Source organism: Cydia splendana, chromosome 12, assembly GCF_910591565.1.
Source record: "Cydia splendana chromosome 12, ilCydSple1.2, whole genome shotgun sequence".
NCBI lineage: Eukaryota > Metazoa > Arthropoda > Insecta > Lepidoptera > Tortricidae > Cydia > Cydia splendana.
This window is the reverse complement of record NC_085971.1, coordinates 2,218,287-2,245,504: the sequence shown is the minus strand read 5'-3', so window position 1 is coordinate 2,245,504 and position 27,218 is coordinate 2,218,287. Positions and strand designations below refer to the sequence as shown.

The following is a 27,218-nucleotide window of genomic DNA, read 5'->3' as shown; positions in this document are numbered from 1 at the left end:
ATATGTTTCCGATTCAGGCCACAAGATGGCAGGCCCTCCAATGCGCACGGTCCCTATAGTGGGCGTGCGTGAACTATAGGGGGTAGCATAGGAGCCGTCAGATTTTTGGCGTGAGGCGTAAATGTGACGTTTATGCTTCCGATGTAGCCCACAAGATGACAGAACCTACTATGCATAAGGAAACGTACCTACAAGAACGGTAGATGGTAGAACTTGTTTTGGCAAAGTACATGTTTCCGATTCAGGCCACAAGATGGCAGACCCTCCAACGCGCACGGTCCCTATATGTAGTCAAAGAGGATTTGAAGAAGAGAGTTACTGTCATGGTAAATTATGTTGCTACAGTTCATTTACTGCCATCTTTCGACAGAAGATTAAACCTGTTTGAACGCCATTTGACTTTGATCCTTATTATTTAACTGATATGTGTTAACTTTTTAAATATTAATATTCACGCCATCTACTCGAGCATAGGCTGAAGGTTGTGGCGCCATCGCTCGAAAACATGGAACCATACCTTTGGCCTATAGTCGAGTAGATGGCGTGAATATTAATATTTAATAAGTTAACACATATCACTTAAAGGATAAGGATCAAAGTCAAATGGCGTTCTAACAGTTTTATGTTCTGTCGAAAGATGGCAGTAAATTTACAGTGGCTACATAATTTACTTTGACAATCCGTCTCTATAGACTTTATTCTCTTTGATGTAGTAGAGGGTTATTGTCATACTAAATTTTGTAGTCACAGTAAATTTACTGCCATCTTTCGATACAGGATTAAAATGAAAATGAAAAAAAAAAATCAATAAATGTATATATATGTATGGATAAATGTTTTTTTTTATTTGTAGAACGCCATATGATTTTGACCCATGTTCTTTTACTGATATGAGTAAAAATTGTTAAATATAAAATGGTGTCGCCATCAAGACGAGCATAGGCCAAAGGTATGGCGCCGTATATTCAAGAATCAAATTTTCTTTAAAGCGCAAAAAGCCATCATCTGTTGCAAAAAATAAACGAATGCGCTTAGCCCGCGCTTGATAAATAAAAAATACGATTTTTTTCATTTTTTCAAAATAAAAAAATAAAATAAAAAACAACAATTGATACGAAATTTAAGTATAAAAAAATACAAAAAGTTATGTAGCAGCATACAATTACTGGGGATGGAACCAGGGACCTCCCTATGCAAACAAAAAAGCGAACGTTTGCAAAATGCGCCATGATAGTTCTTACTAAAGCTGACGAAATTTTGCTACTCATTCTCAAGTAAAAACTAAATATCTAAATACCGCCGAAACCAGTGATACAAATTTTCTGAATTTTTGGCCATTTAATCTATAAACATATATCAAAAAGAAAAAACTCTTATGATATCGATACGACTATTTGTTAAGGCGACAGGTATCACGACTCCGCCATTTTTAAAAATTTCCAAAAACCGGATTGACAAAAAAATTTTATTTAGTCATAGAATCTGGTCACAAAATTTCATGAGAATCGGTTAAGAATTGCGACCTGTAGAGGAGAACATCCGGAAATACAAAACTAAATATCTAAATACCGCCTAAACCAGCGATCATTTTTTTCTGCATTTTTTGCTATTAACTCTGTAAACATGTCTCAAAAAGAAAAAACTCTTATGATATCGATACGACTATTTGTTTAGGCGCCAGGTATCACGACTCCGCCATTTTTAAAATTTTCCAAAAACCGGATTGACAAAAAAATTTTATTTAGTCATAAAATTCGGTCACAAAATTTCACGAGAATCGGTTAAGAATTGCGACCTGTAGAGGAGAACATCCGGACATACGAAAGCAAAATGCCCGAGTCAAAACGTAGACCTTCGCTTCGCTTCGGTCAATTACACAAACGGGTCTACCGCGATATAATTTCATTGTTTTTACCTTTAATTCCGACGTTTCAACTGAGTTGAGTTGAGTCTTTCCGTGACCACAGCTGGTGCAACTCAGCTGAAACGTCGGAATTAAAGGTAAAAACAATTAAATTATATCGCGGTAGACCCGTTTGTATAATTAAATAAATTTACAATCAACAAATATTCACACAAAACATGGTGCTTATGTCAAATAATGGTTAAAAATGAATAATATAAATTAGTCCAGTTGGTTGGTGTTCCACTGATCAATGAGCATATGTCAGTATTGTGCCATCCTACAAGTTGTACCAGGCGCCGGAGAACTATAACAAGTAATGTACTAACCCAGACAACAACCGTCTGGTTCTCATCTGACTTGTTCCACTGATCGTGTGCCAGTATTGTGCCATCTTGCAAGTTGTACCAGGCGCCAGGGAACTATAACAAGTAATGTACTAACCCGGACAGCGACCGTCTGGTCCTCTCTAACTTGTTCCACTGATTGTGTGTCAGTATTGTGCCATCCTACAAGTTGTACCAGGCGCCGGAGAACTATAACAAGTAATGTACTAACCCAGACAACGACCGTCTGGTTCTCATCTGACTTGTTCCACTGATCGTGTGCCAGTATTGTGCCATCCTGCAAGTTGTACCAGGCGCCAGGGAACTATAACAAGTAATGTACTAACCCGGACAGCGACCGTCTGGTCCTGTCTAACTTGTTCCACTGATTGTGTGTCAGTATTGTGCCATCCTGCAAGTTGTACCAGGCGCCGGAGAACTATAACAAGTAATGTACTAGCCCGGACAACGACCGTCTGGTTCTCATCTGACTTGTTCCACTGATCGTGTGCCAGTATTGTGCCATCCTGCAAGTTGTACCAGGCGCCGGAGAACTATAACAAGTAATGTACTAACCCGGACAACGACCGTCTGGTTCTCATCTGACTTGATCCACTGATCGTGTGCCAGTAATGTGCCATCCTGCAAGTTGTACCAGGCGCCGGGGAACTACAACAAGTAATGTACTAACCCGGACAGCGACCGTCTGGTTCTCATCTAGCTTGTTCCACTGATCGTGTGCCAGTATTGTGCCATCCTGCAGATTGTACCAGGCGCCGGGGAAGTAGGCGCGGGTAGTCCTGGCACCCTGTTCCAGTATGGGTGATATCATGAGGTACGGCCCTATGAGGAATTGGGCGTCGATGTCGTGGGTCACTGGGTTATCGGGTGTTCTGAAAAATTAAATTTGTGTTAATGGTGCTTCTTTTTTCCAGGAGTTACACTTTACCGACACTAAATGATTATAGGAGAGTCTTTTATGTATATTATATTCGTGTTTATTGAAGAGTTCTTTCGACTTCCCATCATCAGATCATGACGGTCGGTGGGACGAACTATGCCTATAGCCTTTACACATCATTAAATTGTATTTTACTACTAAGTAATAAAAAAAAAAGATTTTCTCATTTGGTCAAGCTTTCTTTGAGAAATCGGAGAAGATATAAATGAATAAAGTAAATAATAAAACGAAATGCCTACAGGTTAAGAACCTCCTCTATCTCGCTCCATTCGTCGCAGATCGCAATGTCACTGTGTGTGAATATTACGGCTTCCAATGTATTGCAGAAGGCATAGAAAAAATCTTAATATCTAAAAAAAACCGGACAAGTGCGAGTCGGACTCGCCCACCGAGGGTTCCGTACTTTTTAGTATTTGTTGTTATAGCGGCAACAGAAATACATCATCTATGAAAATTTCAACTGCCTAGCTATCACGTTTCATGAGATACAGCCTGGTGACAGACGGACGGACGGACGGACGGATGGACGGACGGACAGCGGAGTCTTAGTAATAGGGTCCCGTTTTTACCCTTTGGGTACGGAACCCTAAAAATTGTACTCACTCAAAGAACAGAGGTCTAGCGACGGTTTCCCCGGCGACGTGTGCGCGCCAGAATAATGTGTAGTAGTACGGTAACAGTCGGTAGCGAGTTCGTAACGCCTGCTTGCTGGCTTCGACCACCTCTGGGCCCAAGCTGACTGGATCTTGAGGCTGCAAATAAAGATTTTTGTGAAACATGCTAGAAAATGTACAATTTTTCTTTAAATTGGTTAAGTAAGCCCCTTTCCGTAGGTGCCGCACTTCCACCAGCCCTTTGACACTCTTAGGGCCACCCTAGACTATACTCTAAATCATAATTAGATTCCATAAAAAGTAAGACAATGTTGCCACTGCAACAATTTGTTTGTAAAATAGTAAATTCCTTTTTATAAATAAACACGCTAAGATAATTTATTTATTGGTAATATTACTCCTACGATAAAAAAAAAGTACTTTTACTTACTTATTTTTACATAAATACAAGACGCGCTAGTAAAAAGTGGCAACATTGTCTTACTTTTTATGGAATCTAATTATGATTTAGAGTTTAGCGTCTTCCGAGCGTGGGCGTTTAGTCAGCGCTATGGAAATGGCGTTACTGCGCATTTGCGCCAACGTTGCGCGTTATACTTCGTGTTTTTTACCATTAGAAAAAAGGTAAACAATCTTGATGTGGTATTTTTATTGAAAAACACTTTTAGTAATAGTTACTGATTTTTAAAAAGCGTTTTTCAATTAAAAGAGTCAAAGTCAACATCGCGTAATCTTTTTCTAATGCTAAAAAAACGAACTATAAGTAAGCAAACGGTAGATATTTTGTGCTACAATACTCACGATAGATCGATCAGAGTTGTGGTTCCGTGAGAAGGGATAGAAGGCCCCGAGCTGCATCCATCGCTTGCACAGTTCTACAGTGGTGTCGCCGTTGAAACCGCAGATATCGGCGCCCATCATTGGTATACCGAACAAGCTGAAGCTTAGGATTTCTGAAAAATAATAGAATACATTCTAATTAGGGTCACTTGCACCATCCCACTATCCAGGGGTTACGCGGTTAAACCGTTACCTGTGTCAAATTGTCCTGGTAACCATGGTAACTCCAGGTTTAACTGGTTAACCCCAGGTTAGTGAATGGTCCAAGTGGCCCTTAGTAAGTTAGTGGTATTAACATTTCACATCGCCACTTTTGAAAAAAAAAAAACTCGTATCTTGTTCTGTCGATCAAAAGAAAAATGTGGTATCTATCAGTGTGAGATACAAGATTTTTTCAAAGTAGTAACGACATCATTTTATACGACCCGCCCCGCCTTCGCACGGGTAACCTTAACAAATTATACACCTAAACCTTCCTCAAGAATCACTATTGATAGATGAAAACCGCATGAAAATCCGTTCAGTAGTTTTTGAGTTTATTGCGAACATACATACATACCGACAGACGCGAAGGTAGTAAATAAGGTGTAGGTGTTAAGGGTCGAATCATGATATCCCTTTCTAACTTATGCCAGTATCCCTTTCGGCTATTTAGGGTTGTCAAAATTCAAGTATTTATCTTATCTGTGGGCGTGCACGCAAAGGGACGTCCAGTTGTGTCAACACTAATAATTGCTCGGAACAATGCTGAACCGAACGGAGCAGAGTTTGCCCGAAGAGAGGAGTGTCTCCCCACTGCTATCACTCACCGGGTATGGACATGGCCATGTCGTGCCACTCGCTGAACACGTCGCCGCTCCAGTGGCCCGCATAGCGTCCGGAACCCACGAAGGTGGAACGGGAGATGATGAAGGGACGCTTGCCGCGGATCTCTGTTAGCGCGCTGTTGACAATATGATGTCCATTAGTTCATTACCATTGACTTATATATCACGTAGATGTAATTTGAGCTTATTTATACATATATTGTCTAGGTTAAGTATAAGTAGCTTAAGAGTGTAAAAATAATTCTAATTTATAACCTTTGTTGTGGCAATAAATTATTTATCTATCTATCTACCATATATTACTTCGATATAAAGATGGGCCTTACGGGCACTAAGAATGGTGCCAGTTCCGCGGTGTCATTTTGTGTCTCGCCTCGCACGAATTCGAGCCAATCGTGCAGTCTAACGCAACTAGTTGTAACCAATCCCGCGTCCCATCACGCACTCATCAACCAATCGCATTGTAGCATTCCACCCAGGCACACCAAACGAGAATGTTCAGTCGGGATTATACGAACGGGCCTATCTTTACATTTGAATCCTTGTTCATTGCCCTTTGAACGTGACGACTATCGAGTGCGGCGCGTCATCGTGAACCTTATCGTAATGCACGAAGGTTGATATTGGGCTGTAGCCGCGTGCGTCATTTCTAGTCTTTGGCGGTCAAGGAGTTACAAAGGCCATAAAAATATAAACAGTGGAGAGACTTTTGTCCTTGATGAAAGTTGAATAGAGAATGCTGCGTTTAGCTCTGTTTTCCTAGGATAGCGATGCCGTCATATAGCGGTCGTCTCCATAGGAAATACTACTACATTACATACGTATTTAGCTGCATTATTTTGTATGGAGACGGCCGCTATAATATCACGGCACCGCTATCCTAGGAAAACAGAGCTTTACAGTCGCTAAATTGCCTAAATTCGTTCTATAAAAGATTATCGGCTCCTGATGTATGGGGTTTAAGGGCGCTTGTATGTCTTGTATGACCTGTGTGGCTGGCATGGCTACTCACAAGTCCGTGGCGACGGCTTCAGTGATCGAGTACAAGTTGTGCCAATCTCTATGGGAGCCGGCGTAGTGTTGGGCGTCCATACAAATGGTCTTGCTACGTAGACCGTCTGAGCCAGATGTATGAGGCTTGTATGGAAGCTTATATGACCTGTGTGGCTGGCATGGCTACTCACAAGTCCGTGGCGACGGCTTCAGTGAGCGAGTACAAGTTGTGCCAATCTCGATGGGAGCCGGCATAGTGCTGGCCGTCCATACAAATGTTCTTGCTGCGGAGACCGTCAGCTCCGGATGTATGGGGCTTGTATGGGAGCTTGTATGTCTTGTATGACCTGTGTGGCTACTCACAAGTCAGTGGCGACGGCTTCAGTGAGCGAGTACAAGTTGTACCAATCTCTATGGGAGCCGGCGTAGTGTTGGGCGTCCATACAAATGGTTTTGCTTCGTAGACCGTCTGCGCCGGATGTATGGGGCTTGTATGGGACCTTGTATGACCTGTATGGCTTGATGGCTACTCACAAGTCCGTGGCGACGGCTTCAGTGAGCGAGTACAAGTTGTGCCAATCTCTATGGGAGCCGGCGTAGTGTTGGGCGTCCATACAAATGGTTTTGCTTCGTAGACCGTCTGCGCCGGATGTATGGGGCTTGTATGGAAGGTCCTCTGAGGCGCAGGAGCCGTGTAGGGGGCCGGATAACATGTTGGAGGGCTCATTCATGTCCTGACAAGGAAATACGTATTTAGTATACATAATTTTGTTAGAAACATTAAATGATTCGTTTTATATATACCTATGTAAGATTTTTGTCACAAATATCGTATGACATTTATATCCTACCGATAGCGCCATACAACTTGTAATATTTTACATTTTTTGTATGTTTACCTGGATATACTTTTTTTTTGTAAAAATACTGTCCCAACTTAAGTTGGAAGATAAATAAAGAGAATACTGTGTCAACCCACAGATACTGTAGGTAGTCTATAACAAAGTGATTCTCAAGTTTCTTTTTCTTAAAAGAAAGAAAGGCATATCGTCATTCATGTATTTTGTAAAAAAAAAACAAATTTAATTGGTTAAGTACGTTATAATGTTTTTTAAACTCGAAGGGTAGGATGACGGTTGTCATTTCAATACAATTTTGCGAGATTTGGCGTTTTTAGGTTATAAATTATATGGAGATGACACCTGTCATCCTACCCTTCGAGTTTGAAAACATTATAGTTTTGTCAGTTTCACAAGTAAAATCTTGTTCGCGAAGTTTTAGTACTCACAATCCAAGCTCCGTCGAAAGGTACTTCCTTGTGTAAGCTGGTCATCATCTCGACCCAATAAGCGGTGGCGCTAGGGTGCGTGAAGTCTGGATACGCCGTCGAGATCTTGTTCCACGTCTGTGACAATAAGTATAGAATTAATAGAATGATGGAACCAGTCTTAAGCGCTGGTGGCCTAGCGGTAAGAGCGTGCGACTTCCAATCCGGAGGTCGCAGGTTCAAACCCAGGCTCGTACCAATGAGTATTTCGGAACCTATGTACGAAATATCAATGATATTTACTAGTCGCTTTGCGGTGAAGGAAAACATCGTGAGGAAACCGGACTAATCCCGATAAGGTCTAGTTTACCCTCTGGGTTGGAAGGTCAGATGGCAGTCGCTTTCTCGGGATTAGTTGCCAAGCGGACCCCAGGCTCCCATGAGCCGTGGCAAAATGCCGGGATAACGCGAGGAAGATGATGATAATGGAATCAACCTTAACTTTCCCCACACAAATTGTATCATGTAAAATACGGGTGCCCCTTAATACGCCTAACATTATTTGTCATAATATGAATTCGCATAACAGTTTTGGCATAACATAATTGTGCATAACATTCAATAGGCATAATATTAAAAAAGCATAACACTTAATGCGCATAATAATGAATCCGCATAATTTAAATATGCATAACATTATTAACTATAACTTTATTTGGCACAAAATGAATTAGCATAATTTAATAAAGTAAGAGAATTAGATGGATCAGGGCAAAACCAACTCGGTTAGGTCAGGTTCACAAGGCTAAGGCAGGATCGAGCGAAACAAATCGAAACTTTTGTAACAAATAATATTCTTTTTGCTGTAAAACATTATTAAGGCGTAGTAAGTTCGTGTTCTTCTTTTTTTTATAATTATTTTTGTTTTTTTTTTAGGTTTTAGAAATAATTTTCATATTTTGATTGTTTGGGCAATTTTTTTAAAAGTGCATTTTAGACCTATTTTAGGGTTTTTTTTATCGAGCAAAAGTCAAAAACTCATGATTCGAATCGCTAAAGTCCCTAGAGAAAGGCTGCAAGATTACTAATTAAATTTTTGGCAACCGTATTGTGATATTTGTGATCTAAAAAAGAGCTATATTTACTTAAAACTTCATTCTCTGAACCTACTGAACCTTAATTCGAGCCGCTCTGTCTAAATTTTTATTTATTTTCCTTTTATATTTATCCCATTTAATAATTATGCAAAGTAACTTTATGGTTATTATATTTATCCCATGTCATCGTTATGACAATTTACGTTATGCACATTAACATTATGCGTACTCAGTTATGCGGAATAATGTTATGCGATTTAGAAATTATGCGTAACATACGTTATGCCAATTTGAATTAGGAGAATTACGTTATGCGAATTAATATAGACCCGTAAAATACAATAGTATTAGGTACATAATATATATTCAATCGCATGATACAGTTTGGGGTAGTTTTTAACACGTTCACTGCGACAACTGCGGCCTGAACCAGCATGTTTAACTGCGTTATAACAAATTGCCGCAGCGAAAGTGTTAATGTTAAGTAATTATCAGGTAAATGTTATTCCTAGTTTTTATCCCACCCCGCCATATATCCCTATTCACCCCGCCATCCTTACTCACCCCGGTTGACGTTATCGTGGTTTACCTACCTTGCCAATGAAAGGTTGCTTGGTAGAATTCTTGATGAAGATGTCCAGGTCCACGCCGCGGTCGAAAGGAGGGTAGTCGCCGGGCGCCTCGCCAGCACTCACGCCGGGATCTGGACCACAAATATTTTGATGCCAAATGCAACCTTATGTCAAGTGAATACAGTAGTATTAATTTTGGAATTAATCTTTTAACCGCCGTAGGCTGATATGTAAGATATACAAAATCGGGCTCATTTCGCGGTCTGATAAATGAGACAAAACTTCGTACCGACGGCGACACGAGCACGCTCGATGAAAAATTCTATGGCGGTTAAAAGGTTAAAAAAGTGCCTGCCGGACCACGCATAAAAGAAGGTTTCGTACCTAAAAAAGGCCTTACAAGCAAAAGAGCGATGTAGCTCTAAATATAGTGCAGTCGTTCCATGGTTCCTACAGGCTGTCTTATGAAGAGCCCGGAATTTTCGCGGCAAAACAAAAGACTCGCAATCTTGCTACAGTTAGAAACATCTTTTTGTCGATATCGATAGTTGCGTTATAGAAGAAACAAACGGTCCACCGAATAAAAAATAAATAAACAAAAACATTTTCTTGAGATTTGTATAAAATTATATAGAAACAGATGCAATTTCTTCTTCGAAATACACGTCAGTACACACAGCAGCACATGACATTTTATTTGGTTTGTGATATTGATAGGAGTAGATAATCATTAAAAACAGTTTCGTTTATCACTATCAAGCCATTTATTTATATTATTGTATTATGTATACTAATTGTATCTGTTTCTACATAATTTTACACAAACCTCACATTTTTTTTATTTGATTGACCGTATTTTTCTTCTACGAGTATCTCACAACTATCGATATCGACAAAATAATGTTTCTAACACTAGCTAGATAGCGACAGTTTTTTGGCTGGGTCTGCTAATGACTTACGATATTACTTACTTGCTTACTGCTAGTCTTTCTCCGCAGACGTTTTGTCTGGTTGCACTCGGCATAGGCCTCTCCCATATTCCTCCACGCGTCCCTGTCCTGAGCCTGTCTTCTTACGATGTTACTCACCTATAAGCACTACGTAGTGCATCCCGTCTTTATGCAATTCGTCGACGAATTCTGGTAGGCCGGCGTATTTCACCTTGTCGTACGTGAAATCGTTCGAGTTGTTCATGTAATCCAGATCGTTCCATTGGACGTCCTGAGAAAATATAAAACTAATCGCTTAAGTAATCTAGCGAACCCATTTAGTGTCAAAATAAAACATAGAACTTTGCGCCTACATTTTTCACATTTGCGGTCTTTTTATTTACAGATTATAATTCTTTAATATGTTATAGACATTCTTTAAATCCGTTTTGAATGATTCACGGTTAATTTCACTAGACTTCTTTCGTGTTTACCCGTGAACAAGATGCATGTAACTGCGTCGAAATATCTTGAGCTCGAAAACAATACAAAAGGTAATCACGGTTCATATCCCGGTCTATATAAGTCTAGATTCTTTAAATCCGATTAAAATAATCCTGAATAGGTTCAATGGAAATCAACTTCAACCCTTTGAACGCGGGAACGCCACGCCTATCGTGTGCGGCGTACATCATGAAACTTGTTGGAATACACGAAGGTTGATATTAGGCTGTACCCGCGCGCGTCTAATCGAAAACATCGCGAGGAAACCGGACTAATCTAAATAAGGCCTAGTTTACCCTCTGGGTTGGAAAGTCAGATGGCAGTCGCTTTCGTAAAAACTAGTACGCCTATTCTTGGGATTAGTTGCCAAGCGGACCTGAGCTCCCATGAGCCGTGGCAAAATGCCGGGACAACGCGAGGAAGATGATTATAATGAAATCAACCTTAATTTTCCCCACACAAATTGTATCATGTAAATACAATAGTATTACATATCGCCGCTATACTTACTCAACCTCGTATCTGCAATACTCATTTGATGACAAAAACTCCCGTATTCCGAATGAAAGAAAAGCGACATTTCCATCAAACGATTGTTGCAGATATGAGGTTGAGTAAGTATAGCGACGATATATTCAATCTCATGATACAGTTTGTTGAACTGTATCATGAGATTTTTTTTATTTTATTAAATAAATAAAATAAAATAAAAAAAATCTCATGATACAGTTTGTTAGGGTCTAATGACAACTTTGGCGGTCAAAACATTTATTTTGGATATTCTTGTCTAATGTAATTGTAACTAATCACTACTGTAGACAGATGCTTCGTTTACAGTAACTTACGAATGGAATGCCAGCATCTCTATTCTTCTGCCACACGTCTCTAGTCACGTTCAAACTGCCGTAGTCGAATCTGAAGCAATGTGTTTGTAAATCAGATCAGAATTCAAGCAAATTGGTTGGCGCATACATTATGATTTATGATAATGTGCGGTGAGCGGTGACGCATTTCAAAAGGGATGATATGGTGCGGTCTGTACCATAGGTACCTAGATAATATAAGTATAGTGATGCAAAGTCTCCATCCAAACTTTATGTCCAATATAACGACACGGCCAAATAGCGTCACACACAAACAAAACACACCTTGGTGGTAATGGCTCTGTAGAGCGGTAGCTAAGAGTCTTACTTGACTAAGGCCCACTTGCACCATCCCACTAACCCGGGGATAAGCGGTTAAACCGTTAACCTAGTGTCAAATTGTACTGGTAACCATGGCAACTCCAGGTTTAACCGGTTAACCCCGGGTTAGTGGAATGGTGCAAGTGGGCCTTACTTGACTTAGTCCGCTTAGTCGCGAAGGGCACAAACCGACACCCACACAGTAATGGAATAGTAGAACGGTTACTTACAACTTACTTGCAGAGATGGAAGCCGAGCGCCCAATATGGCGGCCCGCCTATCTAGACCCGTGTATTGGGATGCAACCTATGATATGAAGAGGTTTAACACGCTGCCGGTGGTGCGGAATGCTATTGAGCGACCTCCTTGGACGAAGGGAACAAAAACACACCGCAGTGGTAATGGTTCCGTAAAGCGGTAGCTAAGAGTGTTACTTGAGCTGCGAAGGACCCAAACTGAAACCCACATAGTAATGGCATAGTAGTACAGTTAACTTACTTGCATAGTTACAGATAGCCCCCTCTGCAGAGCATGCATGGAGGCAGAGGAGACAGCCGCCCACGTCATTCTCGAATGCCCAGGGGTGGCAGAATACCGGGCACAACACTTCGGCTCACCGGGGTCTCTCCCAGAAGTCGTCGGCAACGTCAAGGGTCTGCTAGGCTTCTTGGTAGAGTTGGGTTGGCAAGAATAGTGCCGCCAACCCACCACGCAAAATAGGCGCAATAATATGACGTCGAGTACGGAGTTACGGAAACCAAGCTCGCGAGAAGCCCGAGAGAGATATACAGGGTGGAAAGATAAGGCGGGCCCTGGAGGGAAACTACCTTAAATCCTTAAGCTGGCTCATTTTACTTAAAGGAGACATTCCTTTATTTTTAAAAAGAAACAAAACTGCATTCAAAGTATTTTTCTTCTTTTCTTCAATTTGGCTTGTTTAAAAAAATCTTGAGTACTAAATATTAGATTTTATGGGTATTTTGTACGACAGACGAGTGTAAGACCTAATGTTTCTTGGAGAAATGTGATTATTAACATTAACTGTATCGACTGGTAGAATAAAATTGCGAGTTTTTATTTTTTGGAATTTTTAGTCGGTTCGATCCCGGGCGAGGCAAGCGAGTTTTAGAAAATCTTTGAATGCAGTTTTGTTTCTTTTTAAAAATAAAGGAATGTCTCCTTTACGTAAAATGAGCCAGCTTAAGGATTTAAGGTAGTTTCCCTCCAGGGCCGACTTATCTTTCCACACTGTATATAACTTACTTGCAGAGATGGAAGCCGAGCGCCCAGTAGGGCGGCATGGCGGGGCGGCCGACCAGCCCCGTGTACTGGGCTGCCACCTCCGCGGGCGCGGGGCCGGCGAATACAAAGAGATTCAACACGCCGCCGGTAGTGCGGTACGTTATGGCCGGTGCCGGCTGGAGGATCACGTCTGGACAGAAGAGCGGATTTGAACGAAGTTGCAATGCATCAACCATATTATAGCAGATAACTATATACATTTTCACACAGCAACATTTTAACAACCATAATTTTGCTAAATTTGTTTTAAGACTGTTTTTAGTACAACTGTAAGTATCTCGTATATAATGAGGAAAAAAAAACCCGGGTAAGTGCGAGTCGGACTCGCGAACGAAGGGTTCCGTACCATTACGCAAAAAACGAAAAAATAAAAACAGTCACCCATCCAAGTACTGACCCCGCCCGACGTTGCTTAACTTCGGTCAATCACGTTTGTTGTATGGAAGCCCCACGTAAATCTTTATTTTATTCTGTTTTTAGTATTTGTTGTTATAGCGGCAATAGAAATACATCATCTGTGAAAATTTCAACTGCCTAGCTATCACGGTTCATGAGATACAGCCTGGTGACAGACGGACGGACGGACAGCGGAGTCTTAGTAATAGGGTCCCGTTTTTACCCTTTGGGTACGGAACCCTAAAAATGCTATGTAAAATCGTTGAACATTATAGATAAGTGAGATCGTTACGTAATATAGAATATGCCTAAAACAAAAAGTGAATTTTAGAATTGTAAACGGCTTTTGTAATGAGTTTGATGTTTATTTACTAACCCATTGCGTAAGAGTTAAGCAGAAGCATGCCGTGGCTATTCCCGCTGGGCTCCAGGTTCAAGTAGAACGGGTGCGTCCCATACAAGTTAGTCTGTAACAAGTGAGGTTAAATATTAACCCTTTACCAGGCTAAGGGATATATATTTCCCACATACGGCACTTCAAACATGTGTTCTATTCGACTGTCAGTTTTGAAATGTCAGCCTGGTAAAGGGTTAATAAATAACATAACGGAACCTCGACACGAAAGAAGAAGATTGAGATTATTAGAACTAGTGATAAGACCTAACATACCCCTTTTTATCAGGATGGCAGAATTTTAAATGCCATAGTAGACCATAGACATATAGACCTACAAGAAATTGTAAAAAATTATTGAGGGCGCCACTTCCTACGTAACTGTCACATTTTTGACGTAAAATGCTTAAACATGACAACAATTAAGTATGGAATTTTTTTAGTTCCATTTCATTTAATTTCTACTATTCTATGTCGCACTAAAATAGTAGAAATTATAGTGCGACATATAATAGTAAAAATTAAATAAAATGAAACTAAAAAAACTCTACACTGAACTGTTGCAATGTGAATATAGTAATACTCACATACTTTGTCCGCGCGTAATTACCTACAACTCCATACGTATTCTTAAAATGTTATCTTGTTTAACTCACGTTTTCAGTACGAGCGGAGTCGTAGTTAAACATAGCGTACGTCTTCCAGTTCATGTCGAGTTTGAACCGAGAATATTAAGTATCTCACTCTAACACAGTAGGTTAGAATGAGACAGATAAACTCACGTTTTCAGTAGGAGCGGTGTCGTAGTTAAACATAGCGTACGTCTTCCAGTTCATGTCGAGTTTGAACCGGGACTGCCGCTCGCCGAGGCCGTAGATTTGAGAAGAGGGTAGAATGGCCGACAGTTGCAGGAATTTGTCGGATAGGATGAGGCCACCGACGTCTTGAGTGTTTATACTGGAAACAGTTATATTTTTTAGCAAAAAAAAAACACGAATTCCATGAAATAGTTATATCTGTCAGGCATGGCTGAAATTACACGAACGAGCCATAAAAATAGGTCAGGATATAGAGAGCTCCATACCAATTTGCCCGATACCTCTGAGTCTCTCGTAGTCTGAAGTAGATGCGTCTGCGAGCGATACTACAAATTTCATATTAAAATTATTAAAGGAAAAATGGAAAAACTCACTGTTTCCGGTTGATCCTGAGAACTTTTAAAAACCGTCCAATAGCACAGTTGGTTAAGAGCGATTGGACGGTTTCCAAAAGGTCGCAGATTCAAGTCCTGCCGGAAGCGGGGAATTTTTCCATCTTTGTTTTAATATGAAATTAGTTATTTTATTTTCTAGCATATTTTTTCGAAAACTCAACGTAGAATGAAAGTCGCTACTCTACGACGAATATTTTAAAAACGACTATACTTTTAAAACCAGTCTTGATACTTATTTAATACTTACAGTGTGACGTTATCAGAATTCCTTACGACCTTGAATCCAACGGTAGCGCTCTCAATCTGCACGCGGTACTTGAGGTTGGAGATAGGTCCGGGGACCATCGGTATCTCAGGATATGGAGGCTCGAAGCGCTTGTTTTCGGCGTCATAGATCTGTAACAAAAATACAGAAAATGAGCATATGATTCAAGCATATTACAGTGCACTTTTGAATGACAAAACACTTGTAGGGCTTAAAATTAAGTTTTCACCTATGTGTCATATTGGGGGGGGGGGTAGAAGCAGAGTATATGGCACTGACGGATGGCCACATCAGAAGCAACATATATAAGTATAACAGTCAAAACCATCCCAGATTTGAAGAACATCGTCAGACAGGTACTTAAAGTCCATCCTGGCTATTTCGAAGTCGGCGGGGTAGCCAGACGGCCGCATGCGCTGGTTGTACGCCGTCGCACCGTGCTTAGTTTCGGTCATGTTCGCGAAACGGTATGTGTCGTATTGCGGAGAGTAGTGGCTAGTGGGTATATGGCACTGACGCATTGGTCACATTAGAAGCAGAGTAGGTATATATAACACTCACAACCGACCTTGATTTGAAGAACATCGTCAGACAGGTACTTAAAGTCCATCCTGACTATTTCGAAGTCGGCGGGGTAGCCGGACGGTCGCATGAGCTGGTAGTACGCCGTCGCACCGTGCTTAGTTTCGGTCATGTTCGCGAAACGGTATGTGTCGTATTGCGGGGAGTAGTAGGTATATGACACTGACGCATTGGTCACATTACAAGCAAGGTACATAGAAGTCACAACTGACCTTGATCTGAAGAACATCGTCAGACAGGTACTTAAAGTCCATCCTGGCTATTTCGAAGTCGGCGGGGTAGCCGGACGGTCGCATGCGCTGGTAGTACGCCGTCGCACCGTGCTTAGTTTCGGTCATGTTGGCGAAACGGTATGTGTCGTATTGCGGGGGGTAGTAACAGTATGGAGCGCCTTGGGTTTTCGCGGGGAGCCAGCAGCAACCTAAAAGTAAATCATTTATTTATTCACAACTATTGTGCTAATTCAGATTTAAAAGTAGGGTAGATCAAGATCAGTCGCCTTAACATAGCAACTAAGGCCATTTTGGTTACATCACGTCCATAAAATAATACAGGCTACTCTTGTATTAGGTAGGTATTCCACTTAAAGACATAATATTCCTTTTACTGGGGTAGATAAACTTTTTAGGGTTCCGTACCGAAAGGGTAAAAACGGGACCCTATTACTAAGACTCCGCTGTCCATCTGTCTGCCTGTCACCGCAGGCTGTATCTCATTAACCGTGATAGACAGTTGACATTTTCACAGATGCCGCTATAACAACAAATACTAAAAAGTACGGAACCCTCAGTGGGCGAGTTGACTTGCAATTGTCCAGGTTTTTTGTTTATTCTGACCTGTCAGCCAGGTGACAATCTGACAATAGGTAGTGCATGGCCAGTTTATTACAAGAAATGTCACACATTTCAGAATGTGTTTGGTAAGTGGTCCATTAATTGAAAAGGCTATCAAATTCAAAACTCCTTCAAAATTGCATGTAAATTTTAATGCTATAAAATTATGATTTTAAATAAATATGAAACAGTTTATTACGCCTTAGTAGATTCACTAGCCTACAAAGCCATTAAAGACGACAACTGGATTGGCAAACATTAAAAATTTATCCTTTTTGTTATTTACAAAAAGGATAAAAACATACCTCTTTGCACACAGTCCTTCTCATTAGCGCCATCTTGTGGGAAACAGTCGAACCTCATATTATCCTCGATCTGCGCGCAGATGTCGCTCATAACCTACAATAATACAATGTGTATAAATTGTGTAAACTGAAATGTCAACATATTCATAGACATCGGCACCAGCTCTTGAAACCATTTGTAACTTTACGGCCGAAACAGACGGACTGCAACCCGACTGAACTGCAAACTGTGGCAGTGCCCATATAAGTTGCAGTCGGGTCTACCGGCCCTAAGGGAAAAAGATGGCGGGATGACTTGAATGCATATAACACTATAAACTTTTTTTTTAAATTAAATATGTAGACTTGAATGCATCTTACATGGAATCGTGGGAAATGATAAGCGACAGGGTCGAATGTAGAAAAGAGAGGAACCTTTGTCCAGCAGTGGGACACTAAAATAGGCTAAAAAGAAAGTGCCTATTAAGTAAGTGATTTTCGGATACATCAAAAGTGCACGAGTTAGCATTATAAATGTATGGCTGAGACCCCCACACTAGCGTCTCCCAAGCGTCGGCGTCTAGTCAACTCTAAGTCGGCTGCTTGACGCAACGTTGGCGCAATTGCGCAGCGACGCCTTTCCAATAGCGCTGACTAATCTCCAAAACGTAATTCAAGACCAAAAAAAGTAAGAAAATGTTGCCACTGCAATAATTTGTTTGTAAAATAGTAAATTCCTTTTATAATGATAATTTATTTATTAGTAATTTTACTCCTGCTATTTAAAAAAGTACTTTTATTTACTTAATAATTAGACTCTAGGTCTTGAATTAGGTTTTGGAGTATAGACGCCGACGCTCAATAGACGCTTGTGGGGGTCTCTTCAATGCAAGTACCTCGGGCGGGCGCTCCGTGTACGCCTTCTTGTAGAGGTCGGGCTTCTTTTTAGATAGTTCTGTCGCGTTAAGCTTGTTTTTCGTGCTCAGATTGTTGTGGTCATGGTAACGGAATTCCGGCAATATCTAAAAATAAGAAAAGATAATAAATACACAGGTAGAGTTAGACCAACTAAAGTCTGCAAGGATTTTGATAGCATACGCAGTGCAAGTGTTATTTATACGTCATAATTTCATAGAAGTTTGACGCTGCTACGCGAAGTGTGCTATTGCCGCTATTGCTATCAAAATCGTTGCAGTCTTATCTTGGTCTAACTCTAGCAAAACTGGCATCGTTTAACAAATAAATCTTTCATTTTGTGATTTTGCAAAAAATGAGTTTCCCTTTTTTTATGATCCTTAAACATTTGGTATCTCAAACTTTTTTTTAAGAAATAAGAGGCAAATTAGCAGACAAATCGCCTGATGGTATGCAATTTCCTTCACCCATGGACACCTGCGACACAAGAGGGGTTGCAAGTGCGTTGCCGGCGTTTAAGATGGTAGTACTTTATTTCTCTTCATTTGTCACTTGTGAAATGTTGAATCTTTCCTTACCTTTTCATATGTGATTGGAGTGGGTGGTTTCTTCACGTTGTCCGGATGTGCTCGCTCCCATAATCGTCTGTGGAGGAAAAAAAAACACTCATAAATTTCATAAGTCCCAGAGAAAAATAGGAATAACCTTTAACAAAAAAAGTATTAAAATAAAATAAAATTTGATTCACCAATATTTGTCGTGAGACACAGACAGACGACCCGATGCGAACTTTAAGATACGTCAGATAATAAATATATGTCTAATGCGACGTTTCTTCAAACAAAAACGTCACTTTTGACACAGACATCTAATCCATATTGTTTCTAGATCTATTAATTGACGTATCTTAACCTTTTCGACGCCGTGTCAAACACAAAAGCTGTCAGTGTCACGCGAACGCCACGTCACCGAAGTGTCAAAACTGAAATTGAACTATATGCATATGCACGTAGGTCTGTGTTGCTCTGTGGTCTGTGACCGATTAATCAGTCTTTGGCGTTGAATCTGCGGTGCGGATTTATCGGTCATTGGCGTCCAAAAGGTTAATTAAAGTTGGATACCTGTAGTGTTCCTCGCCCCACGCGCCGCCCACTGCGCCGCACACGGCCCACCAGGCGCCGGCGCACAGCGCGCATACAATAATCACCAATATTATCCCGGAGCCGTAGCACGGCAGACCGTCGCAGACGCGCTGACAGATGTTGCGCCGAGATGAAAAGCGTTGGTATCTAGATTGAGAGCACAGTTTTATTACAAATCAGTCTAAGCTAACTCTGCATTGACTTTCACGTGACACAGATCACACAGACAAAGTGTCGACGTGTGATAATTTTTTTAAGAACAAAACTTATTTTGCAATGTATTCTCAAATTATGTTATGACAAGTTTATTATTCTTTGTAAATAGTCACCAATAATTAATATTTAGTATTAAGATCATTGCCATGCCCTAACAGGGGTACCGACTTTATAATGTTTTAATACCATCCTATGTAAAAATGAACATGGACGCAATAAAGATATATGAAATATGAAAAAATAAATTAAAAAACCAGACAATTGCGAGTCGAACTCGCCCACCGAGGGTTCCGTACTTTTTAGTATTTGTTGTTATAGCGGCCACAGAAATACATCATCTGTGAAAATTTCAACTGTCTTAGCTATCACGGCTCATGAGATACAGCCTGGTGACAGATAGACAGACGGACAGTGGAGTCTTAGTAAAAGGGTCCCGTTTTTACCCTTTGGTTACGGAACCCTAAAAATGAAATTTATGGTGGCATCTGACACTGTCGCTTGCCAAGTTAGTGCAGAGTTGGCTAGGTCCGGCTTTAGGTCGGTATCCTGGTAACTGTCGCAGACGGGCTGGCAGATGTTGGGGCGTGATGAGAAACTGATATCTAGTTTATAAATTGATATTTTGTTCATTTAGGTCGACGTATGTGACAACTATAACTGTGTAAAATTAATAACAAACAAAATGAAAAAAAAAACTAAACGTTACAATTAAAACTAAACTAGTATAACAAATCTTAAACTAAACTTATAAATAAAAAATGCTTCCCAAATCCCAGGTCACCTTCATGCGTTATGGTGCCCAGAAGGCTGGCAGCGTTACCTTTTTGGATGGCCAGGCTTATCCTCTGGCCGAGGTTGCTGCCAGCCCTCCGGTCACCTGAGGTGTCAATAAGGCGCTGGGACATTTAACTGGGACTGTATTCAATAAGTAATGACGAGGTCTAATATTGTGCGGCCAGTTTTTTTTCACTCAACTTCATTATAAGTAAAACAAAAACTTATAAAAATCCCTACTTGTCGTGTTTTAAGTTAACTATACCCCTACGCTCGTAACTGATAAATATAATATTGGTTTACTGATATATATTTTATAATTACCTTATAATTCTGGCCGCCATCTTAACCAAAACACCAAAACAACATCACCAGTGAAATTGCAAACGACTGAGCGAGTAGGAAATGATTCGTACTACTTATACCTATCAGTTAAAAAATATTGTTATTTGTGAACAAAGAGAGGGTAAAGGCAATATTTGAGTGAGTCACAAGATATCGCTTTGTTGTTTAGATACCGGCACTATCAAGAAACAATATTTTATATTTATTTAAACTTTCACGATTATTAAATATTATCAAACTGCACAACGGGACTTAATCGCGTATTTAAGTTTTAAGATTTACCTCCGACGTTTCGAGGACGGCGTTGTCCCCGTGGTCTCGGAGAAGATAATATTTAATAATTTAATAATTTTTATTGGGATAATATATTATATTTATGGAATTTGCACGTAACAACGCTTGAGGAATACTATTTTGACCTCGAATGACCGATACTCATGTTTTGTCCCTTTTTAGGGTGACTCAATTGATAGTTCTTGGATAGCTACTTTTAAGGGAATATACCTAAGGGCTAATTTCAAAAGAACCGACCTGCAGAATGATACAAGAGATATTTCACAATATTTTATATGACATATATCTATTTTATTACATTCCATCTCCAGTCTGTTTATAAGCTTCTTGGTCTCTTGTAGTCAATGTCATAAATAACTCATCACGATCAATCAATATAACAGCAGTGTAATAAATTATTAACAATATTGTATGTTACCTACAATAAGATGCATTTGTGTAAAGTATCTAAGTCTTAATTACCTAGTGTACCTTGTGACCTCGTTAAAGTATCTGAAACGATTGATGTACCTACAAATATACAAGGATTTCAAACATTTAAATTCTTACAGCAGTCGATGAAAAGTGAACTCAACCAGTACGAATTTTATTGCACATTTGAATATTTTACCTATGCCTAATCGCCTATCCTTGTGACGACCGGTGTCTAACACGTACATAGGCCCCAATCAAGTTTTGACTTTTTGTCAGCTTGACAAAGTTCAATTTAAACTAGCAAATTTTGATACCCACCCAGTCATCAATCAGGACGAATCAGTCGAAATTCAAAAATCGGCCCCCAGTCGTTCGTTTCGTTATAAATTTTATTACTTGCTAGGTAAAGGGAGCGTGGTATGCACCTACGCTGTGTAAGTTTTCAATGCAATCTTATTCAATTACTAGACGGGCCCGCAGCTCCGCTCGCGTAAATGAAATAAAGAGTGTGGCAACCCTGCCAGGGTTCATAACGGTGATAGGGATTTCTTATTTGTACCCGTTATTTGGATAACTTAATACGCAAATATCTGAAAAAAATTATGTGATTTGATAAAAGGCAAAATTATACTTTTTCATCTACGTAGTTATTTATTTACAACTCGTTTCAACATAAAATTATTATTTATTTTTATAAGCCTTTTTATAAGCCTAATTGCAAAAACGTTCATTAGATTAATTTCCGCCTTAAGACGAATATGGACGACCACCGCCCATAAATCGCCTTTTGGTACAAACGTACGTACTCCCTTTCTGAATACTAACATTAATTACTACGGTTATGTGAATCCTGGCCTCCGAGAAAAGACAAAACAAAACACACCATTTTTCTCGGTCTTGCGATAGCTCTCGCCAGTCCCCATGGTCGAGGATAAGCAGATCTCGAACAACAACTACATCGTTCCAGCGGTAGGTAAAGTTTGAATAATCTCAGGTGAATTTACATTTATTTGTCTACAGCCACGTGCCAAAGCAACCATGTCGTTTAAAAAGCAACTATCGTGATAGAATTAAGGTTCAAATTCATATGACAGCTTGTTCAGAGAACAATTAGGAAGGTCTTGTTTTTAGAGATAGCAAAAACGTGTTATCTCCGAATGAGCTGATTCAAGAATTTGAACCATATAATTAGAAGAATTAGCTTTTTAAATGGGTTTGTTCCCGTTACTTACGTCGGGGCTATTAGCAGTAAGCATTGTAACCACTGCATAAAGGAAACAATATCTTTTGTTTAACAGATGAGGGTCCGAGCCCGAAAAATTCACCTGAGATTATTCAAACTATACCTATGACGTCCAATTGGGCGTCTCCCATTTCGTTGTCCCAAGTACGCTCTCGTCACGGCACGATCCTCTCCCATTCTCTCTAAATGTCCGAGCCAATGTAAGCTTAGCCACTTTTGTCTCTCAGTATTCCGCCAGTATATCGGAACACATCCTTATTTCTATAGCAACAGAGTTATACTACGATATTTGGCCGACTGCTGACTGTACGTTTGCTTATTTTCACCAGGTCGTTTCGCTCAAAAATATCTGAACATGCACTTAAATTTTATCTACCTACATTATAACTTGCTATCAACTTTGTATTTTTGCCCATCTCGGCAGCCCGGTCCCCGGACGAATTTGTTTGCCGAAGCTGTGAAAGTAAATCTGAATAACATAACTCAAAAAGAAAGTTAAAACAACAAAATACAAATTACTATTGATATTGATAAGTCATTATCAGTCATTATATGGCATGTCACTCGTATGGGCATAAACTAAGGTAAAAGGTTGAGGTTGACAGCACTTTTTATTTTACTTCGAGTAAAAACTTAGAGGATATAACCAATTTGTTAATTACTCCGAGAGTAAAAAAGGCCGAAATCACTGCATACCAACATAACAAACATAATTTTGGTTATTTGAAGTTCGAAACGAAACCAACCGAGAGTTTCCGAAAATAGCCGATAGTCGTAAAATGAAGAATGTTATGAAAATTTCTTTTGCTTATTTTAAATTAAATACGCATCGAAAGCGATAGTTTTTATGCTCTAGTTATATTTTCATACTTAGATAATAGATTAGAACAGTTTTTTCTTATCATACGTGCGTCGTATTTGAGAAACGTGTCAAAAACTTTTTTAGAAATTTGTAAGGCGCCATCTCGCTTCTTCCCTCGTTTTTTATCCCGTTCTGGTTTTTCAATTTTATATATATGATGATGATGATGTTTTGCTGTTGTTTCTATATTTTAGAATGAAGTCTACTTTTGTTTAGTCGTAGTGAAACTAATAAAAATAAAGGGGCAAGAACTTCAGCTACTACCTATTTCAGTCCCTGAATCCCACCCAAATATATGGCATAATACATGTATAGATGTGCAAGTAGCGGAAAGGTGCAAAAATATTGCAACCGTTTTGGCAATTTCAGGATAATTTCACAAACAATAAAGTATCGGTTTTGAAAAGTAGGAAATTGTGTTTCCCATAGGGAATGGTGAGTAGTTTCCACGATCTTTCCAAATAGAAGTGAAGATTTTTGAAACTTTCCGCCGGCAGACTAATAGCGTCATTCAGGTTTTTTGTAAAAATTAAATAAGTTATATTCGTTTGTTCGATCATTATTATTTATTCATCTACACAGTCAAGTTTTAGACAATATATTACACAATAATGACTAAACCTGTAGAGATACTATTGCGATATAATCTTTTACATTTTTCAACAAGTTCACATACAGGCATACATAATATACATAAGAAAAACTATTTCATAAAGATGTGAACATTAACATTATTTTCATTTTGTCTAAATTTTAATGTTGTTCCTAATATTTATTTATTTATTTATTTATTTAAAATTTTAAATCAGGCAACAAGGCCCATATTACAAATACCTTACAGACTAACATACATATATATATATTATAAACTTAAAAACTAAACACTATTTATGCAACAAAACGGCGTGGCTCCGTTGAATCGGCTGTTCTTGTGTCGGATTCGGCAGTTTGCCCCGGAACCTCCGAAACACGACACCTTTCGGCCAGAAGTCGGCGGTCGGTCGGGGGTATATACAAGCTTGGTGTAGAATATATTTACTTCCTATTAAATAAATAAATTTTAACCATTTACAGACTTAGTATGAATAACAATAACTTTTTTTTAACGTATACATACAATACGGAACTTTAAAGGGGCCCACTGATTAACAGTCCGCCGGACGGTATCGGCCTGTCAGTTAGAACAAAATTTTGACAGTTCCGAACAACTGACAGGCCTAATTATACCGTCCGGCGGACTGTTAATCAGTGGGCCCCTTTACAAAAACAAATTTAAGAATAAATGCATAATAAAAATGTTTGTTTATAAAATTGTTTGAAATTGCATACCTACAATACAATAGATTGAATCTTACTAGAAATTGCACGCAGGTTTAGCGGGAGTTATAGAAAAAGCGTTCTCCCTAGGGAGTTATGAAGTTTCTAGTGCCATAATCAACAGTTTTTTGTCTTTATACTTAATTTTTGTATCGCAAGTGTGATGAAAAACATTCGTGTGTAACTCGGGGCGTAATAATATTGCAAACTCGAGTCTATAAATCGCTTCGGCAAGCCGTCGCGATTTAACTTACTCTCGTTTGCAATATTCAACTTACGCCCCATGTTGCACAATGTACTATTTCTTGTCTGTTTATTTACAAATAATATATAAAAAAATATAAACAAAATTTGTTTACGGAGCGTTTTTTTTTTATTGTATCCAGTGGACTTAAACGATACTTATGAACAAATAACTTTTTTTTTAACTGCGGTTTGTATATAAAGGTATACTTATATACAGCGACATCTTGTTGTTCAATTGAACAAAATAGTAATGATTTAGGTACTAATGTAAAAGTAAGACTGATTTTTGTAAATAGCTTTACAATACAATGTTTTTATCGCAAAGAAATGCCACAATGATAACAAAAACTGTATAGGGATTGCACGAAACTGTTTTACTTATTACATTTTAATTTTAAAACTATTGCCTTGCATCAGAGACGGGCTTAGAGCATTTAATAACCGGTGTCGCCTTTAAGAGCTTACCCCTCTGCCGAAAACCGTTTATCTGACATGGCTATTTTACGTTACATACAAATCATATACCAATGCAAACTGTTTTGTACAGATAATGACAGCCAAGGCGTCTCCTGTTACTAAATGCTCTAAGGAGACGGGTCTTTATGCTTCATGTGCACAAGGGCCCTTCTCTAATGGAAAGCCACAATTTTCAACATGACTGTCAAAATAATTATCTTAAACAAAAAAGAATCAATCATCAACAAATCGAGGCATTGCCTTTTTTTAACTTTGTTAAAAAAAAGGAATTGTTTAAGCATTATAAATAGAAAAAAAAATTGCAAAATAAATAGTTTCTATTTGGACAGCCATATTATTACCCTATTACTGGATACTATTTACATATCAAAATGTACATACTACAGTAGACGTTCAGAATACCTTAACAACCATACCCTGGCATACTTTACATAATCATAATCACTTACATGTTCTATACTTGAGTGTTTATCAAAACAAAATCTTGGAAAACCTGCTTCTTTGGGTTTATCCCACTTAGAATCGCTGTAAGTAAAAAACTTTGCTAAAGCCCCTCTTGTTTGTATGAGTGAAGTGTTTGGAGAGCATTCTACGGGCGGTCCTGTACAAACGCATTTCATTTCCTGTGTTGCGACTTTTTTTTTCGGCATTTAAAGCAGGTGATTATTTTTCTGTGCATATTTTTGACCATTTGTCATAGAAAAGGAAACTCTTATACCTGCAAATCTTCAGAAAATTCGCGTTTGTACGGGGCAAATAACGATAAGAAAATTCCATGGAATGCCCCTTGGATGGATGTTTCATATTTCAAATTTGTTATATGAATACGAGTATGACGTAAGCTTCACAGACTAATTTTATTATTATTACTTACCTAAGAAGTTTGATTATTCCTGTCTATATTTTACTACGTCAATTAATTTAAAACCGTTTCTGTAAACTAGGTAGGTACAGTCACCAGCAATAATATGTTACACAATGAAGGCCGCAAAAATATGTGACGCGCTCTTATTGTACTGCGAATAAGATCGTGTCAGATATTTTTGCGGCCTTCGTTGTGTAACATATTATTGCTGGTGACTGTACATGCAACTCGACATTAGCAAGGTTTTTTAGTACACCATACTTAAGGTTCCGTCACATAGGCGCGTTTTCCGGGCGGGGCGTGAGCGTTTTATATGTAAAAGCGGCGCGCAAAACGCGCCTGTGTGACGGAGCCTTTATAGTTTTTTCTTACTTTTTTCAATCCTAGTGCTGAGTGAGAGGAACTCAAAAAGTCAAAATCTATGAGAAACAGGTGTCATTGTTTTTTTTTTTTACAAACCCTCTCCTATAGTCCTTTCAATAGTCTAAACTCCTTTCTCATTGGTCTTGAGCTTCCCTTATACAATTCTTATCAAAACTCGCCATCAATTTGATATTACCGTAAGTCCTAAGCCTCTTATCTAATACTTTTAAGATTTGTTAAGTCCCGATTGATACCATGTGTCGAAAGGCGTGAAGTTACAAATTACATCTGTACATAGTAAGCATTAATACGCTACTCTCAATTAAAATAGTAAATACCAAAATATTCGTTGCAATTTTTACATGTAGTCAAGTTAGTTTTAAATTTAATATTGATTTAAACATTCATGATTTTTATACATTATTATAACTAAAACAGGACTTAAAACGAGTTAGTTAA

At 39.1% G+C, this 27,218-nt stretch overlaps 2 protein-coding genes across 2 annotated transcripts in view; one reads left to right on the top strand and one right to left on the bottom strand.

Annotated features, from left to right (window-relative positions):
- The window catches only part of LOC134795286 (fatty acid synthase-like), a 504,205-nt gene that overhangs the window by 109,073 nt on the left and 367,914 nt on the right, over window positions 1-27,218 (top strand). The window lies entirely within an intron of this gene.
- Window positions 1-27,218, bottom strand: part of LOC134795854 (uncharacterized) — a 40,264-nt gene that overhangs the window by 8,031 nt on the left and 5,015 nt on the right. Inside the window, exons 2-20 of the mRNA XM_063767787.1 lie at window positions 19,323-19,490; window positions 18,780-18,846; window positions 18,183-18,308; window positions 17,308-17,401; window positions 16,375-16,590; window positions 16,156-16,331; window positions 15,570-15,718; window positions 14,892-15,066; window positions 14,092-14,182; window positions 13,281-13,449; window positions 11,679-11,748; window positions 10,489-10,621; window positions 9,422-9,531; window positions 7,753-7,869; window positions 6,999-7,198; window positions 5,454-5,587; window positions 4,606-4,757; window positions 3,794-3,942; window positions 2,921-3,122 (exon numbers count right to left, since the gene is read on the bottom strand). Coding sequence (XP_063623857.1) covers window positions 2,921-3,122; window positions 3,794-3,942; window positions 4,606-4,757; window positions 5,454-5,587; window positions 6,999-7,198; window positions 7,753-7,869; window positions 9,422-9,531; window positions 10,489-10,621; window positions 11,679-11,748; window positions 13,281-13,449; window positions 14,092-14,182; window positions 14,892-15,066; window positions 15,570-15,718; window positions 16,156-16,331; window positions 16,375-16,590; window positions 17,308-17,401; window positions 18,183-18,308; window positions 18,780-18,846; window positions 19,323-19,490 — 2,698 coding nt within the window. The remainder of the gene's footprint in view (window positions 1-2,920; window positions 3,123-3,793; window positions 3,943-4,605; window positions 4,758-5,453; window positions 5,588-6,998; window positions 7,199-7,752; window positions 7,870-9,421; window positions 9,532-10,488; window positions 10,622-11,678; window positions 11,749-13,280; window positions 13,450-14,091; window positions 14,183-14,891; window positions 15,067-15,569; window positions 15,719-16,155; window positions 16,332-16,374; window positions 16,591-17,307; window positions 17,402-18,182; window positions 18,309-18,779; window positions 18,847-19,322; window positions 19,491-27,218) is intronic.